The sequence below is a fragment of the Mustelus asterias genome, unplaced genomic scaffold (assembly GCF_964213995.1).
Source record: "Mustelus asterias unplaced genomic scaffold, sMusAst1.hap1.1 HAP1_SCAFFOLD_198, whole genome shotgun sequence".
Taxonomy (NCBI): domain Eukaryota; kingdom Metazoa; phylum Chordata; class Chondrichthyes; order Carcharhiniformes; family Triakidae; genus Mustelus; species Mustelus asterias.
Window position 1 is genome coordinate 780,785 of NW_027590190.1, and position 15,571 is coordinate 796,355.

At 49.0% G+C, this 15,571-nt stretch overlaps 1 protein-coding gene across 1 annotated transcript; it reads left to right on the plus strand.

The window, feature by feature from the left end:
* Positions 1–11,534: 11,534 nt before the first annotated feature.
* LOC144485533 (uncharacterized) lies at positions 11,535–15,302 on the plus strand. Its single transcript, XM_078203669.1, has 2 exons — positions 11,535–11,656; positions 11,987–15,302. The coding sequence occupies exon 2, from the start codon at positions 12,314–12,316 to the stop codon at positions 13,130–13,132; it is 819 nt and encodes a 272-aa protein (XP_078059795.1). The 5' UTR covers positions 11,535–11,656; positions 11,987–12,313; the 3' UTR covers positions 13,133–15,302.
* The last annotated feature ends 269 nt before the right edge of the window (positions 15,303–15,571 follow it).

Below are 15,571 nucleotides of genomic sequence, written 5' to 3' on the forward strand. Positions count from 1 at the left end.
CCCACGGACCGTCCATCTGGTCAGGTGGGAACGACTGCCGTTCATCCGGCCTAGGCATTCTGCTGCGGGGGGGGCAACTTCACCGTCTCCGAAGTTAAGGACGTGGTGGGAGGACGCCTCCTCGTAGCAGATGTCACGTACAAAAACTGCCCTCTCAGGCTGATCAATGTGTATGCCCCTGCCGTCAAGACCGAGCGGCTGGCACTCTTCGAACAGCTGCCACTGCTACTCACCACCTCCAGGCCAATCATACTGGGTGGGGACTTTAACTGCATCATTGACAAGGCCGGCCGGTCCAACAGGGCCGAGAGTAAACTGGACGCTACATCCAGAGCCCTGCTGGAAACAGTCAAAGATGCCAAGCTGCTCGACGTCTTCAGCAAACCAGCAGACGGAGGGCAGCGTAGATACACGTGGTCGCGGCCAGACGGGTCTGTCCGCTCCAGGATCGACTTCATGTTTGCATCCCGCGCGCTCACGGTCAGGTCCACCGACGTCAAGCCGGTGTTCTTCTCTGACCACTGCCTCCTGCTGGCAGACTGTCAGCTGGAGGAAAACCAGAAAGTGGGCAGGGGGTCCTGGAAGCTTAATGTCGAACTGTTGACCCCAGAGAACCTCGAGGAACTCAAGAGGGTTTACCACGGTTGGAGAACCGTGAAACCCTTCTTTGAGTCTCCATCGCTCTGGTGGGAAACCATCAAGGGCAACATCAAGAGGTTCTTCATCCGAAAAGGGGTTCAGAAGGCCAGGGAGAGACGGGGGGAAATGTCCCGACTCCAGAAAAGCATGCAGGAGCTACTCCAACTGCAGTCGATGGGGGTGGATGTCAAGGAGGACCTCCGGGAGGTGAAGAGCCAGCAAGCCTCGCTCTTTGCCTCGGAGGCCTCCAAGGTTATCTTCCGGTCCAGGGTCCGCTCCGTGGAGCAGGACGAAACGTGCTCGCGCTTCTTCTTCCAGAAGGTGCACAGAGAATCCTCTGTGATCACAAGCCTGAAGGAAGAAGATGGCTCTGTAGGGTCATCGCAGTCTGACATTCTGAGGATCTGCAAATCCTTCTATGCCGGACTGTATGACCTGAAGCCAACAGACAGCACGGCCTCCCAGTCTTTCCTGTCGTCCATCACGCAAGTCATGGACGACGGCGAGCGGGAGAGCCTGGACAGACCGGTAGCTCTGGATGAGCTGACAAAGGCCGTCGAGTCCCTTCAGAAGGGTAAAACTCCCGGTAGCGACGGCTTACCGGCTGAGTTTTACTCGGCGTTGTGGGACTTGACGGGCCCGGACCTCCTGGAAGTATACGAGAGTATGCTTCTGGAAGGCAGCATGTCAGAATCCATGAGGAAAGGCATCATTACCCTCATCTACAAGCAGAAGGGGGAAAGGGAAGAAATTAGAAATTGGAGACCTATTTCACTATTGAATGTGGATTACAAGATTCTGGCCAAGGTCATCGCCAACCGGGTCAAGTCTGCTCTGGGGTCAGTGATCCATCCTGATCAAACCTGTGCTGTACCCGGCAGGAAGATCTCTGATAGCCTCGCGCTACTCAGGGATACGATCGCCTACGTGCAGGACAGGCAGGTGGACACCTGCCTCATCAGTCTAGACCAGGAGAAGGCGTTTGACAGAATATCGCACAGCTACATGATGGATGTGCTCTCCAAAATGGGCTTTGGGGAGGGAATCTGCAATTGGATCCAACTGCTCTACACAGACATCAGTAGCGCAGTTTCAATCAATGGGTGGGAATCAGATACGTTTCAAATCAGGTCTGGAGTCAGGCAGGGCTGCCCTCTCTCCTCCGTCCTTTTTGTGTGTTGCATTGAACCCTTTGCCGAGGCCCTCAGAAGCGACCCAGGCATCAAAGGGGTTACAATCCCAGGCAGCGGAGGGACGCAAGTCAAAGCCTCCCTCTACATGGATGACGTGGCTGTTTTCTGCTCGGACCCCTCGTCTGTTCGCAGGCTTCTTCGAGTCTGTGAGCAGTTCGAGCTGGCCTCGGGGGCCAAAGTCAACCAGGGTAAGAGTGAGGCCATGTTCTTTGGGAACTGGCCTGACACATCCTTTATCCCCTTCACCATTAGGGCAGACTACCTCAAGGTGCTGGGGATATGGTTCGGAGCGGCAGGGGCATGCGCCAAAAACTGGGAGGAGCGCATCGCCAAAGCCAGACAAAAATTGGGATCGTGGGAGCAACGCTCCCTCTCCATCACTGGGAAGAATCTTGTGATCCGATGCGAGGTTCTGTCCGTGTTGTTGTACGTGGCGCAGGTGTGGCCTCTCCCCAAGTCCTGCGCAGCAGCAGTGACCCGGGCCATCTTCAAGTTCATCTGGAGATCAAAGATGGATCGTGTCCGCAGGGAGGCGATGCACAAATCTCCAGAGAACGGAGGGAAAAGCGTTCCCAACGCCGCCCTCATCCTGATGGCCACCTTTGTGTGCGGCTGCATCAAGCTGTGTGTAGATCCTCGGTACAGTAACAGCAAGTGCCACTATTTTTTGAGGTTCTACCTGTCCCAAGTGTTGCGGAGGATGGGTCTGGCCACATTGCCGCGGAACGCTCCAAGTAGTTGGACCGTACCGCAGCACCTGTCCTTCGTGGAGAAATTCTTCCGGAAACACACCTTTGACCACATGGCTATCAAGCAGTGGTCAGCACGTAATGTCCTTGAGGCCCTGAGAGAAAAGGAGACGGCAGATCCTGTCGGATGGTTCCCTGAGCGGACTGTCAATGTCATTTGGCAGAATGCCTCATCACCAGAACTCACAAACAAGCACCAAGACCTGGCTTGGCTGGTGGTGAGAAGGGCACTCCCCGTCAGATCCTTTATGCACGCCCGGGGTCTCAACCTCACCGCACGCTGCCCTCGAAGTGGCTGCGGGGCTGATGAGACGGTCGCACACCTCCTTGTGGAATGTGCCTTTGCAAAGAAGGTCTGGAGTGAGGTGCAGTGGTATTTGTCGCGGTTCGTCCCGGGCAGCTCGGTGACGCAGGACTCTGTGCTCTACGGACTGTTTCCGGGGACGCACACCGAGACAAATATCAACTGCTGCTGGAGGGTCATCAACTCGGTGAAGGACGCACTTTGGTCCGCCCGAAACTTGCTGATCTTCCAGCTGAAAGAATTGTCCTCGACCGAGTGTTGCAGACTGGCACATTCCAAGGTCCAGGACTACGTGCTCAGGGACGCGCTCAAGCTTGGGGCAGCCGCCGCCAAGGCACAATGGGGAAAGGCCACCGTGTAAAGCATCTCAACCGAGGCAGACCGAGGGCCGGGTAACTGCAGAATACCCTCGGCCTGCGTAACTGTGTGCCAACCTGAAAAATAACGGCACACAGTAAACTCTGACGTATGTACATAGTTTTAAGAAATGAAATGTAACGAAATGTAATGTTTTTGTAAATAAGCACTGTATTGTACTGTAAAAATGATTCTTTTTTGCACTGTTTATGACTTTTGGATCTGTCATTTTGCAATGTTTTATTGGAGAGTTTTTTTTTGTGAATAAAGTATATTTTTGAAATTTAAAAAAAGAGTGTTTGTAATCTCTGTCTCACTGTCTCGGTAATGGGGGCAATTTCCAGCGTTTTCCGTTTTATGTCAACCAGAGAATGTGTAAGAATTGTCACACCCGAAACAGATGTCTCTTACTCAGGACACCCCAGCTCGGGTCTCGTTGCGGGGGGCGGGGGGGAGGGGGGAGTTGGGGGCGGGGGGGGGGGCGGTGGGTAACGTTCACAATTTTGTGTTTATGTCTGGTGCGAATAATACTTTGGATTAAACGGAGAAGTTTTTTAAACTGAGGAGAGTAACTGCATTTGGGCGCTGACTTTAAACAACATTAACAAGCCCGGGCTGCTGGAGAAACATTTAGGGATTTGTGAGCAGTCAGTTCCGGCTGGTTTGAAGTGAAACCCTGTCGGTGCTGCGGCAAATCTGAACTCAAACCAGACAAACTGGAACCGCTGGGTTAGAGATTCCGGGTGTTGGGATGTGGAGGCTGGGGGAGGGGGAGATGGCGCTAAAACTCTGAGCCTGAGTTTCGAGCGGGATGTGAGCGGGATAAAGGGAAGGAATGACAGATAATGTGGGAGTCAGGGACAATAGCAGAAGGTGGGAAGCTCTGGAAAGGAGCACGGAGGGTAAAGGCCATCAAAGAATGTTTGTTTAAATGAAGATAAAAGCAAAAATACTGCGGATGCTGGAATCTTAAACAGAAAATGCTGGAAAATCAAAGCAGGTCTGACAGCATCTGTGGAGAGAGAATGGAGTTAATGCTTCCAGTCTGGATGATCACAGATGCGATCAGACTGCTGAGGTTTTCCAGCACTTTCTGTTTTTGATTAACTGAAGGTTCAGCAGGGAAAGAAGCAGCGAACTGAACACACTGAACCCAGGGGGAGGGGTTGACCCAGGATAAGGGACAGGCGCAGCTCAGTGAGGCTCTGCAATGTCCATCAACACATCCACATTGAGAGCTGAGAGCGCCAAGGGGGAGGGGAAGGAGAAACTATTTGGGACACAGCAGGAGGTCACCCCTCCCCCCACTCTGTGGTTCCACATCCCTCCCACCCCTGGGCAGGGTTGGCTCAAGGTGCAGGAAGCTGCAAGCTGAGAGGCTGAGCTGTGAACTGGGCCGGGTTGGGGGTTTGAGTGACAGTCCTGGGGCTATTTCAGGACAGGAACTGCCACAGATTCCCCCTTTTTCCTGGGACGTTTCACTGGAGCTGTGTTGGTGAGTGTTTGTAATCTCTGTCTCACTGTCTCGGTAATGGGGGTGGGTTGTAGATTGCTGTGAGTGTTAGACTAAATAACCTCTCCTCATGCTGCCAGTTCCAGTCTGCAGACTCCATTTCTCAGTCCAGTCTGCTGCTCTGTCTCTCTGTACTTTGCTGCAGTGCTCCACATTCTGAGCAACATCCAGTCCATTGTTATCACCCGAAATTTGCGGCAAACTCCCTTCACTGTGGCACAGCGGTTAGCACTGCTGCCTCACTGAGTCTGGGTTCGATTCCAGCGGTGGGTGACTGTCTCTGTGGAGTTTGCACAGTAAGAAGTCTCAGAACACCAGGTTAAAGTCCAATAAGTTTATTTGGAATCAAAGCAAATTACTGCGGATGCTGGAATTTGAAACTATGTTCTGTGGAACATCGTTTCCTCACTTGTTCCTGTGCAGCAGTAAATCCTCATCCTGAACACTTTCCCTCCTCCCTGTCCTGCAACCAACTCCCACACTGACCAACCAGCTCATATTTCAATGGATTGTCCCATGACTCCAGTGTGCCAGGCTGCATGGCGTATGGGCGCTGTTTCACCCATAAGATGGATCTGTGCAGCACCCTCTTCCAACTGTTCTGGCTGCCAACCAGCCCCTGTCCACCCTCGCAGTTCCAGCAGCACCGCACACAATACTGCTCACCTGCTTCGACAGACTCATGAAGGATGTCCTTTCATTTTCTCAGAGAGTTGGTCAGCCTGGCAAACCCAGTGTGAAATATCTTCACAAATCTTTTCTCCCACCCTCTATTCTGGCTGGGTTCAATTCTCTTTTGTACAGAGTGAAAATAAAATCAATTATTTTCTCTCCTGGTCACTGCAGGGAGCTGCAGCTTCTTATTGGGGGTGTTGGGACCTCCAGCGGGTGTTTGTGAATCCTCCCCGCCCACCTCCCAGGGTTTCCTTCCTTCCCAGAGATCAGAGTCCTCATTGATTTGAGGCCAAAGTGTAACCTCTTATTTATTGTCCCCCTCCCCCATCCTCTGATGTGAACCATCCTCCAGTGGCTGAGCCAGGATGGGGCCGTTAACCTGGGCCTGTTCCCGGGAGGGAGGGAGGGAGAAGCCCCGCAGCTGCAAACCAGGGAGCTGACAATGATTCTGAAGGGTTTGCGGATCCACAAAGTGTTTCCAAATCCTCCCAGCCACCGCCTAACGCTGACTCCGCTTCTCCGGGACAAACAAGCGCCAAGGACAGCAATGACACTGCGCATGCTCCACATCACAATGCCCCGGGACTGATTGACGGCAGCTCCGGGCCAATAGGAAGAGGGGGCGGGGCTGGATGACCGAGCGGGAGCGGCTGGTCCTCCAACCAATCGGAGTGAATGAGGGGCGGGACCTGAAGCATGCGCAGTGCGGGTAATGGCGACGGACGGTTAAGAAAATTGAACAACACCAACTATCTCCCTCTGTTAAGACCCGAGAATGAAGCCCAGCAGGACCCGAGAATGGAGCCCAGCAGGACCCGAGAATGAAGCCCAGCAGGACCCGAGAATGAAGCCCAGCAGGACCCGAGAATGAAGCCCAGCAGGACCCGAGAATGAAGCCCAGCAGGACCCGAGAATGGAGCCCAGCAGGACCCGAGAATGAAGCCCAGCAGGACCCGAGGACCCATCAGCCCACAGCTCCAACAGTTTGCTGAGGACCACTTCCCTGGGAATTGTGCTTTTTCAGAGTTCATCCCACACTTCTGTTTTCTGATTTCCAGCTGTTTCTGAGTTTTAACTGTATCCTCTATTGTGAAGACCGAGGCAAAATACTTGTTCAATTCATCTCCCAGCCCCTTATTTTTCATCATCAATTCCTGGACTCACTTTCTATTAGACAGTTAAGAAACGAGGTGGAGCAAGTGACTGAAGTGTCAGTCAGGGAGCACTATTGGGAGCACCAATAGTTTCAAAATAGTTCTGGAAAAAAATAGGACAGGTCCACAGGTCAAGGCCCTAAACTGGAGCAGGGCCACTTTTGTGGGCATTAGGCAGGATCGAGCAGATGTCGATTCGGTGAGTTTGTTTGAAGGGAAAGGAATGACTGGCAAATGGGAGGTTTTAAAAGTGTGATATCAAGAGTCCAGGGGCAGGAGGGCGATCGCCCGGCACAGAGGGGAATTTGGGATTTCTCCCGTAGACCAATTGACAGGGATTCTACCCTCCAACCACCTGAAGTGAATTCTTTACATGAATCATCCGTGCCAGTGCAGGTATCAACTTGCAGTTTGGCTGATCAGAAAATGCTTTGTTGCTGATTTTCCTTGTGTTAGGAAGTGACAATGCCAAGGCCAGATCTTGTTTCCTCCTTGATCTGGATGTAACCCGTGTCCACATCGCCAATTCATTCTTCCACTGGTTGTATGGTTCAGACTCCGAGAGCATCAGCAGGTAATCAGACCCTGACAATTCCCACTGCCTTTCAGTCATTTCTCACAAAAGCTGCTGGGATTGTCAGCTTCCGTCTGAAATATACTTTCTTTTAGTTTCCAACCTTCACCATAAGACAAGCATTTTCTGTTACCATGTTATAATCCTGACAGCCTTGGGGCGGAGTCAATCTTTATTTGGTCTAGATTTGTTCACAGAATCAAACATTACAGGTTCAACTCTGACTCCAAGTTATATTAGTGAGTCCCACTTTGTACCTGCTCATTATAACTATCTAATCAGTGCCCTCCATCTGAATAAACTTAACCTCTATTGATATAATTAACAGCCACAGTCAGAGCATCCGAAAGAACACTAATAGGTGTGACTGCCATGGTGTCTCAGCAGCTTGGATGAACAAGTGAATCCTTTCCCACACACTGAGCAGGTGAATGGTCTCAGTTTGGAAACTGAGGGAAAATAAAATTTCAGGCAGAAGCTTCCAACCTGGTAGGTTTCATGAGAAATCGCTGAAAGTGAGTGGGAATTATCAGGGTCTCTCCTCAATGTGAATTCCCTGATGTTTCAGTAGGTCAGATGATGTTCTAAACCTCTTTGCACAGTGAGAGCGCCTGAACGGGGTCTCCTCAGTGTGAATGCGCTGGTCGACCCTCAGGTAGGCTCAGGTTTTAAAGCAGCTCCCACAGTCAGAGCATTGAACAGGTTCCTTATTGGGGGAGGAGCCTCAGTATTCCAGCAGACTGGATGATTCACTGAGTCACTTCCCACACACACATCAGATGAATGGCCTTTCCCCAGTATGTAATCGTTTGGGTCTCAGCAGACTAGATAATTGAGTGAATCCCTTCCCACACTCGGAGCAGATGAATGGCCTCGGCCCAGTGTGAATGCGTTGGTTTGTCAGCGGGAGCGATGAGTGAGTGAATCCCTTCCCACGCTCTGAGCAGGGGAACAGTCCCTCACCCGTGTGAAATCGCTGGTGGTTCTGCAGGGTAGATGACTGAGTGAATCCCTTTCCACACACACAACAGGTGAATGGTCTCTTCCCATTGTGAACCCGCTGGTGTGTCAGCAGGGCAGACGAATCGCTGAATTTCTTCCCACACTCAGAGCAGGTGAATGGCCTCTCCCTGATGTGAAGTCGCTGGTGATTCCTCAGGGTGGATGAATCACGAAATCCCCTTCCAAACTCAGAGCAGGTGAACGGTGTCTCCACAGTGTGGCTGCATCGAAGGGTTTCCAGCTTCGAGGGACAATTGAATCCCTTCCCACAGTCCCTACATTTCCATGGTCTGAGTGTCTTTGTACATCTCCAGGTTCAGATGAAGGTTTGACCCCACAGATAACACGTACATGGTCCCTCTCCTCACTGTGAATCCTTCAATCTTTTCCAGGCTGTGTAACTGGTTAAAGCTCTTTCCACAGTCAGTTCACTGGAATACTCTCACTCGAGTGAATGTGTCTCAGTGATTTTCCAGTCACACTGATGTTTAAACAGTTTGAAGGGACAGACAAACATTTCCCATTCTAGTTTCAAATGCCGATGGTATTCAGATCCTGAATAATTGGGTGACTCTGTCAGATCCTAACGTCATGTTTGTTGAGATTTGTGTCTGTAAATTCTCCCCTTCTAATAGCCTGTGAAAGAAATTCACAAAAATCATTGCTGTCAGTCCAGGATAAAAACTCAGAACAGACAATTCTAGTTTCTGTGGAACATTCTTTCCTCTCATTCTTGAAAATTTGTAAACCTTCATCCCTCCATTCTCACTTTGCTGGACCTGAAATAGACATTGTCCTGAGGGTGCTGATTCATCCTAATCGACAGATCCGTGCTGACTGTTTCATGTACAGGACACATATTCCCGAAATCTTCACACAGGCTTGTGTCTAAGCATATAAAAAATTTGCATATTTAGTGGACTAAAAATGTAAGCAATATTCAGAACTCTATTACATGATTAGAGATACATGATTAGAGATTAGAGATTAAAGTCCAAAGATGTGCGGGTTAGGTTGATTGGCCATGTTAAAATTGCCCCTTAGTGTCCTGGGATGCATAGATTAGAGGGATTAGTGGGTAAAATATGTAGGGATATGGGGGTAGAGCCTGGGTGGGATTGTGGTCGGTGCAGACTCGATGGGCCGAATGGCCTCTTTCTGTACTGTAGGGTTTCTATGATTCTATGACAGATGGATGCGGAAGAACTTGACTTAGGGAGCAAGCAATCATGTTCTGGAACTCACTGACGATGAGAGTGGTGGAAGTGGAGACGACCAGTGATTTCAAAATAAAATTTGTCGGGCACTTGAAGGAATTAAACGTACTGGGGAACAGGGATATGGAGGAAAAATGGCACTGAGTGGATTCCCCGACAGAGACTGGGCACGGACTCAAGCTGCTGAATTGATTTATCTTGTGCTCTGCTGACTCTTTGACTGGAAAATATACAGAGTAGTTACAATACTATTCTGGAATTAAACAACATCAACTGTAATACAAATCCATAAATAATATACCTAATATGCACCATATAGTAAGAAGTCTCACAACACCAGGTTAAAGTCCAACAGGTTTATTTGGAATCACAAGCTTTCACAACGCTGCCCCTTCATCAGGTGAGAAGGAGCAGCGCTCTGAAAGCTCGTGATTCCAAATAAACCCGTTGGACTTTAACCAGGTGTTGTGAGACTTCTTACTGTGCCCACCTCAGTCCAACACCGACATCTCCACATCGTATGCACCATATAACAACACCAGACATATCAATGTTGTTACGATCCTCATGGTCACCTTATAATAAACAAATTCCCACAAATCCCAATGGAATAAACTAAAAGACAATGTTTCATTTAAAAAAAAATTTTACTTTAAAAATTAATCTAAAATTAACATCACTGAATCATGCATTAAGAAACAGTATTTGAATAGACAGGATAAATTACACTTTAAAAAGCTCGGACAATAAAAACAGGTTCCACAAAATCACAAACATTTCCCCCTCAGTATATTTGGCTCTAATTCCAGTTCCAGAGAATTTCTCTGTCTCTGTATTTCCCAGGGGGAGAAAGAAAGTGTTTTCCTCACAGATGTTGTCCAGAGGAGGAAGTTGGAGTCTGTGTGTGAAGTTTGAGTCTGTGTGTGAAGTTTGAGTCTGTGGTGAAGTTGGAGTCTGTGGTGAAGTTTGAGTCTGTGGTGAAGTTTGAGTCTGTGTGTGAAGTTTGAGTCTGTGTGTGAAGTTGGAGTCTGTGGTGAAGTTTGAGTCTGTGGTGAAGTTTGAGTCTGTGTGTGAAGTTTGAGTCTGTGGTGAAGTTTGAGTCTGTGTGTGAAGTTTGAGTCTGTGTGTGAAGTTTGAGTCTGTGGTGAAGTTTGAGTCTGTGGTGAAGTTTGATTCTGTGGTGAAGTTTGAGTCTGGTGAAGTTTGAGTCTGTGGTGAAGTTTGAGTCTGTGGTGAAGTTTGAGTCTGTGTGTGAAGTTTGAGTCTGTGGTGAAGTTTGAGTCTGTGTGTGAAGTTGGAGTCTGTGTGTGAAGTTGGAGTCTGTGTGTGAAGTTGGAGTCTGTGTGTGAAGTTCGAGTCTGTGTGTGAAGTTCGAGTCTGTGTGTGAAGTTGGAGTCTGTGGTGAAGCTACAAACAGAAGCTGTTCTGTTTCAAATCAAACTGCGGGACTTGGAAGAAAATGATGGGAAGAGATTTTGCAAAGTCCCCTCCCCCACTCCCTCAGCTGGCAGCCCAGCACGCAGGCGCAGAGAGCGCTGCTGAGCCGAGCTGTCCGGAGCAGGCGCAGAGAGCGCTGCTGAGCCGAGCTGTCCGGAGCAGGCGCAGAGAGCGCTGCTGAGCCGAGCTGTCCGGAGCAGGCGCAGAGAGCGCTGCTGAGCCGAGCTGTCCGGAGCAGGCGCAGAGAGTGCTGCTGAGCCGAGCTGTCCGGAGCAGCCGCAGAGAGCGCTGCTGAGCCGAGCTGTCCGGAGCAGCCGCAGAGAGCGCTGCTGAGCCGAGCTGTCCGGAGCAGCCGCAGAGAGCGCTGCTGAGCCGAGCTGTCCGGAGCAGGCGCAGAGAGTGCTGCTGAGCCGAGCTGTCCGGAGCAGGCGCAGTGCGGCTGCCGCCAGCGGTCGCTCTCGATCTCTTTTTGGAGCAGCCGCCGTAGAGAGAGGGGGGAGGGGGAGATCACCGCGCGGCTTCTCGCTCTGGCCGGAGCCGCCAGCCGGTTGCCTGGAAACCTTGGCTCGAGGAGGTGCAGAGGGAGGGGAACAATGGGTGGGGGCGGGGCTCCCGTGGACGCGCGCCCGGGCCTGCGCACTGGAACCACAGGACGTCACATGGGAACAGACTTATTCCTATTGGCTAATTCAGGCTCGGTTATATTGTGCCATCACAATGCGGAAGTTGGCCAATGATTGAAACTTCCGCCTCTGTACAACATCTGGGAGGAAATCAATGTTTCCTCCTTTCCATTTCTTTTCTCATTCTGGAGGAAATTGGGGACTTGCAGCAACTGAATGGTAAGGAAGTGAATCCAGTCGGTATATTCCACACATTGTTCGGCCGGTCAGATAGACATGTACCTGTTTGGCAGCCTGCGTGGAGATTTTCAGCTCTCTGTGTTAAGGACAGGAAGGAGTGAGCATGGATCTGTCAATCAGCACCTTCAGGAGAATTGGAAGGGTAAATATTAGATACAGCAGAGTGAGAATGGAGGGAGAGTGTGTGGGATGGAGATTCACAGCTTTTGGGGATTGAGAGAGAAAGAATGTTCCATAGAAACTGGAATTGTCTGTTCTGAATTTCTATCCTGTACTGACACTGATGACTTGTGTCAACTTGTTTTGCAGGATATTGAAAGAGGAATCACAGGCTAAAATCTCAAACGTCACATCTAGATCTGGCAGAGTCATATTCCTTGGGACCTGAATATCATCGGCCATTGAATCTGGAAGATTTGAAAAGATTTCAAACATTAATGTGACTGGAAAAGCATCAACACACTTCCACATTCAAGTGAGAGTGTTCCAGTGCACTGACTGAAGAGCTTTAACCAGTTACACAGCCTGAATAAATATCACACCATTCACAGCGGGGAGAGACTGTACCCGTGTTCTGTGTGTGGACAAGGCTTCAACTGATTGGCCACCCAAGGGAGAGGCAAGGACACCTGCACCATGGAGAAACCATGGAAATGTGCAGACTGTGGAAAGAGATACAGATACCCCTCTCTGCTGGATGCTCATCGGCGCAACCACACTGGGGAGAGGCCATTCATCTGCTTTGAGTGTGGGGAGGGATTCATTCGGTTCCCCCACCTGCAGACACACAAGCGAGTTCACACTGGAGAGAGACCGTTCACCTGCTCTCAGTGTGGAAAGGGATTCACTGTGTCATCCACTTTGCAGAGACACCAGCGAATTCACACTGGGGAGAGGCCATTCACCTGCTCTCAATGTGGGAAGGGGTTCAACCAGTTATCCAACCTGTGGACACACCAGCGAATTCACACTGGGGAGAGGCCATTCACCTGCTCTCAGTGTGGAAAGGGATTCACTCGGTTATCCGACCTGCAGACACATCAGCGCGTTCATACTGGGGAGAGGCCGTACACCTGCTCTCAGTGTGGAAAGGGATTCACCATGTCATCCACTTTGCAGAGACACCAGCGAATTCACACTGGGGAGAGGCCGTTCACCTGCTCTCAGTGTGGAAAGGGATTCACTCAGTTATCCCACCTGCAGACACATCAGCGCATTCACGCTGGGGAGAGGCCGTTTACCTGCTCTCAGTGTGGGAAGGGTTTCGCTCAGTCATCCGTCCTGCAGACACATCAGCGCATTCACACTGGGGAGAGGCCGTTTACCTGCTCTCAGTGTGGGAAGGGTTTCGCTCGTTCATCAAACCTGCAGAGACACCAGCGAGTTCACATGGGGAGAGGCCATTCACCTGCTCTCAGTGTGGGAAGGAATTCACTCAGTTGTCCCACCTGCTGAGACATCAGTGAGGTTACACTGGGGAGAAACCGTCCACCTGCTCAGCGTATAAAAAGGGTTCAGAATTTCATCCCAGCTGCTGAGGCACCAACAAGTTCACAGGGGTTGGATTCTGCTGTTATTGTTTCTGCTCTCAATTACACCAGGACTGCATTCTGTTCATTCTCACAGTTGGTCAATGGGGAGGGTCGGAGGGTTTCTTTCTGCTGGACTGGCCGGTCTCACAACTTTGCCTCCAGTGGGCTGATGCTCTTTGAGTCTTGTTGCGAATACCTGGTTTCAAATTTCACAAGGATCACAGAGTGACAGGGTGTTAGGAAGTTCAGAGATATTTAGTCAGCATTTCTGTTTGAAACGCCCCCAGAAGCCCATCCAATTTCCTTTGTAATTGTTTACTGTCTCCACTTCCTCCACCCTCATAGGCAGCGAGTTCCAGGTCAGTACCATGCACTGCATCAAAATATTCTTTAATTTCTGTTTGAAAGATATTGTGAATATATTGTCCTGGACAATAAAGAAATTGGAATAACTCACCTTGGGTGTGGGTGAATGGAATATATCAATCTGGTATCCACCTACAGTCTAGAGGAAGTATGGAATGTGTAGCTGGAAATCCCTCCCTAACAGCACTGTGGGTGTACTTATACCTCAGGCATTGTAGCAGTTCAGGAAGGCAGTGTTGGCGCTGATTGTGGCCGAGGCAGCTACATACAGCCACATATTCTGTTATAATTGAAGGACTGCAGATTGAATGTGAGGCATTGTGGGACTGGACTATCTTGACCACATTCCTGTGACTGCTCAGTTTCTGCAATCACGGACCATTAAAGCTGCTTAGCAGGGCCCCGACAGAGGACCTGGTGAGAATATTTACTCAGAATGGGTTAGAATTAAACTTATTCCAGGACCGGCTGGTGTTCAGCGGCTGAGATTCCCGAATCTGTAAAAAGGGGGTCTGACCAATCAACAAACAGTGGTAGGTAGTTGGTTAAGAAGTTAAAAAGCGTTCTCAGGCATTGTTTAAATTATTTTATCCCAAATTTGTGATAAGAACTGTGAGGGACATGTGACCCGATAGTCAGTGAAGTGACGGTATACTCCAAGTAGCACTGGACTGAAAAGCAGACCTCAGAGTAGATTCTAATGGTTATAAACTGACCCAAGCATGGCCAGTGAAAAATCAGAGCTTGAGTGAGGACTGGACAGGTCTCTTACCTGCTGTTTGGAAACTAAGAACAAGAAACTTATCGATAAAATTATTGGAGAATACAGCCAACGTTTCAAGTCTGGAAGACATTTCATAACAGCTCTTATGAAGGGTCATCCATACTTGAAACATTGGCTCCACTCTGTCTCCACAGATGCTGCCAGACCTGCTGAGCTTTTCCAGCATTTTCTGTTGTTGTTTCAGATTCCAGCATCCGCAGTATTTAACTTTTCTGATAAAATGATTAGTTCTGATTGGAATCCCCACGACCCTCCCGCAAAACAGAGGGAGTGGTGGCAAAGGGAGAAAAAGGATAAGGATGATAAAGTCTGGGTTCTGATTCTCCGAGCCCATGTAGAATAAACAAAATGAGTGAATCAGTTTATAAAGAACAGAAGTTGTCCATCCCTAACAAAAACTGATCAAATGAAAATAATTAGGTTCTGGAATATAACAAAAAAATTAAGAGATGAAGTTTACAATCGAGTTTGTTTTGATTTTTATACTTGTGTAAAGTGGTATTATTGAGGGCCAAGTGTTTGCTGCTCACTCCCCATCCCTTTAGGTTCTGTAGAAAAGTTAACCCTTTCAGCAGACAGTTCATTTCTTTTCAAATCATCTGAAAACTCATGTCTATTTTAGTTTATAATTGAAGATTTATGGGAATTGGCTAAGATGGGCTTTCGGCATTTTTAAAGTATAAAAAAGTGGTCTTGAGAAGGCAATTTGGTAGAGAGAGGTGGAGGGAGAGATGTTTACAGAGAGGTGTTGAGAGCTGTTGGTTTTACAAGTTATCCATGTTTTTGGAGCGGTCACTTCATGTCCTGGTCTGAGAGGGATGGAGAGAAGTCTGTTCAATTGTTAATGTTAAACTTTCTCTATTAACTGTTAATCGACACTCCGTTTTTATCTTTCTGACTTGTTACATTTTTAATGATAAATAAACTTTCTGAATTCACCATTTAATGTGTTCTTTCTTACCATATGGTCAAGACACTGGAACCTGGTGTGATTTACGATTAGGGATGTTATTGTAAACAAGAGAACCCCCATAAATCTTAGTTCAAATAAATCAAAGTTCTTACAAATGGAATGTTATCCTTTATTACGAGAGAAAGTGAACCTCGGAGTAAAGATGTTCTGCTTCAGTTATGCAGGGCGTTGCTGAGACTGCATCTTGAACATTCGGTGCAGCTTTGTCTCCTATTTAAGAAATGATACAAATGCATTGA

What these genes read in the sequence shown, in the direction of transcription:
- LOC144485533 (XM_078203669.1), top strand. Translation starts at nt 12,314, where the DNA reads ATGGAGAAACCATGGAAATGTGCAGACTGTGGAAAGAGATACAGATAC.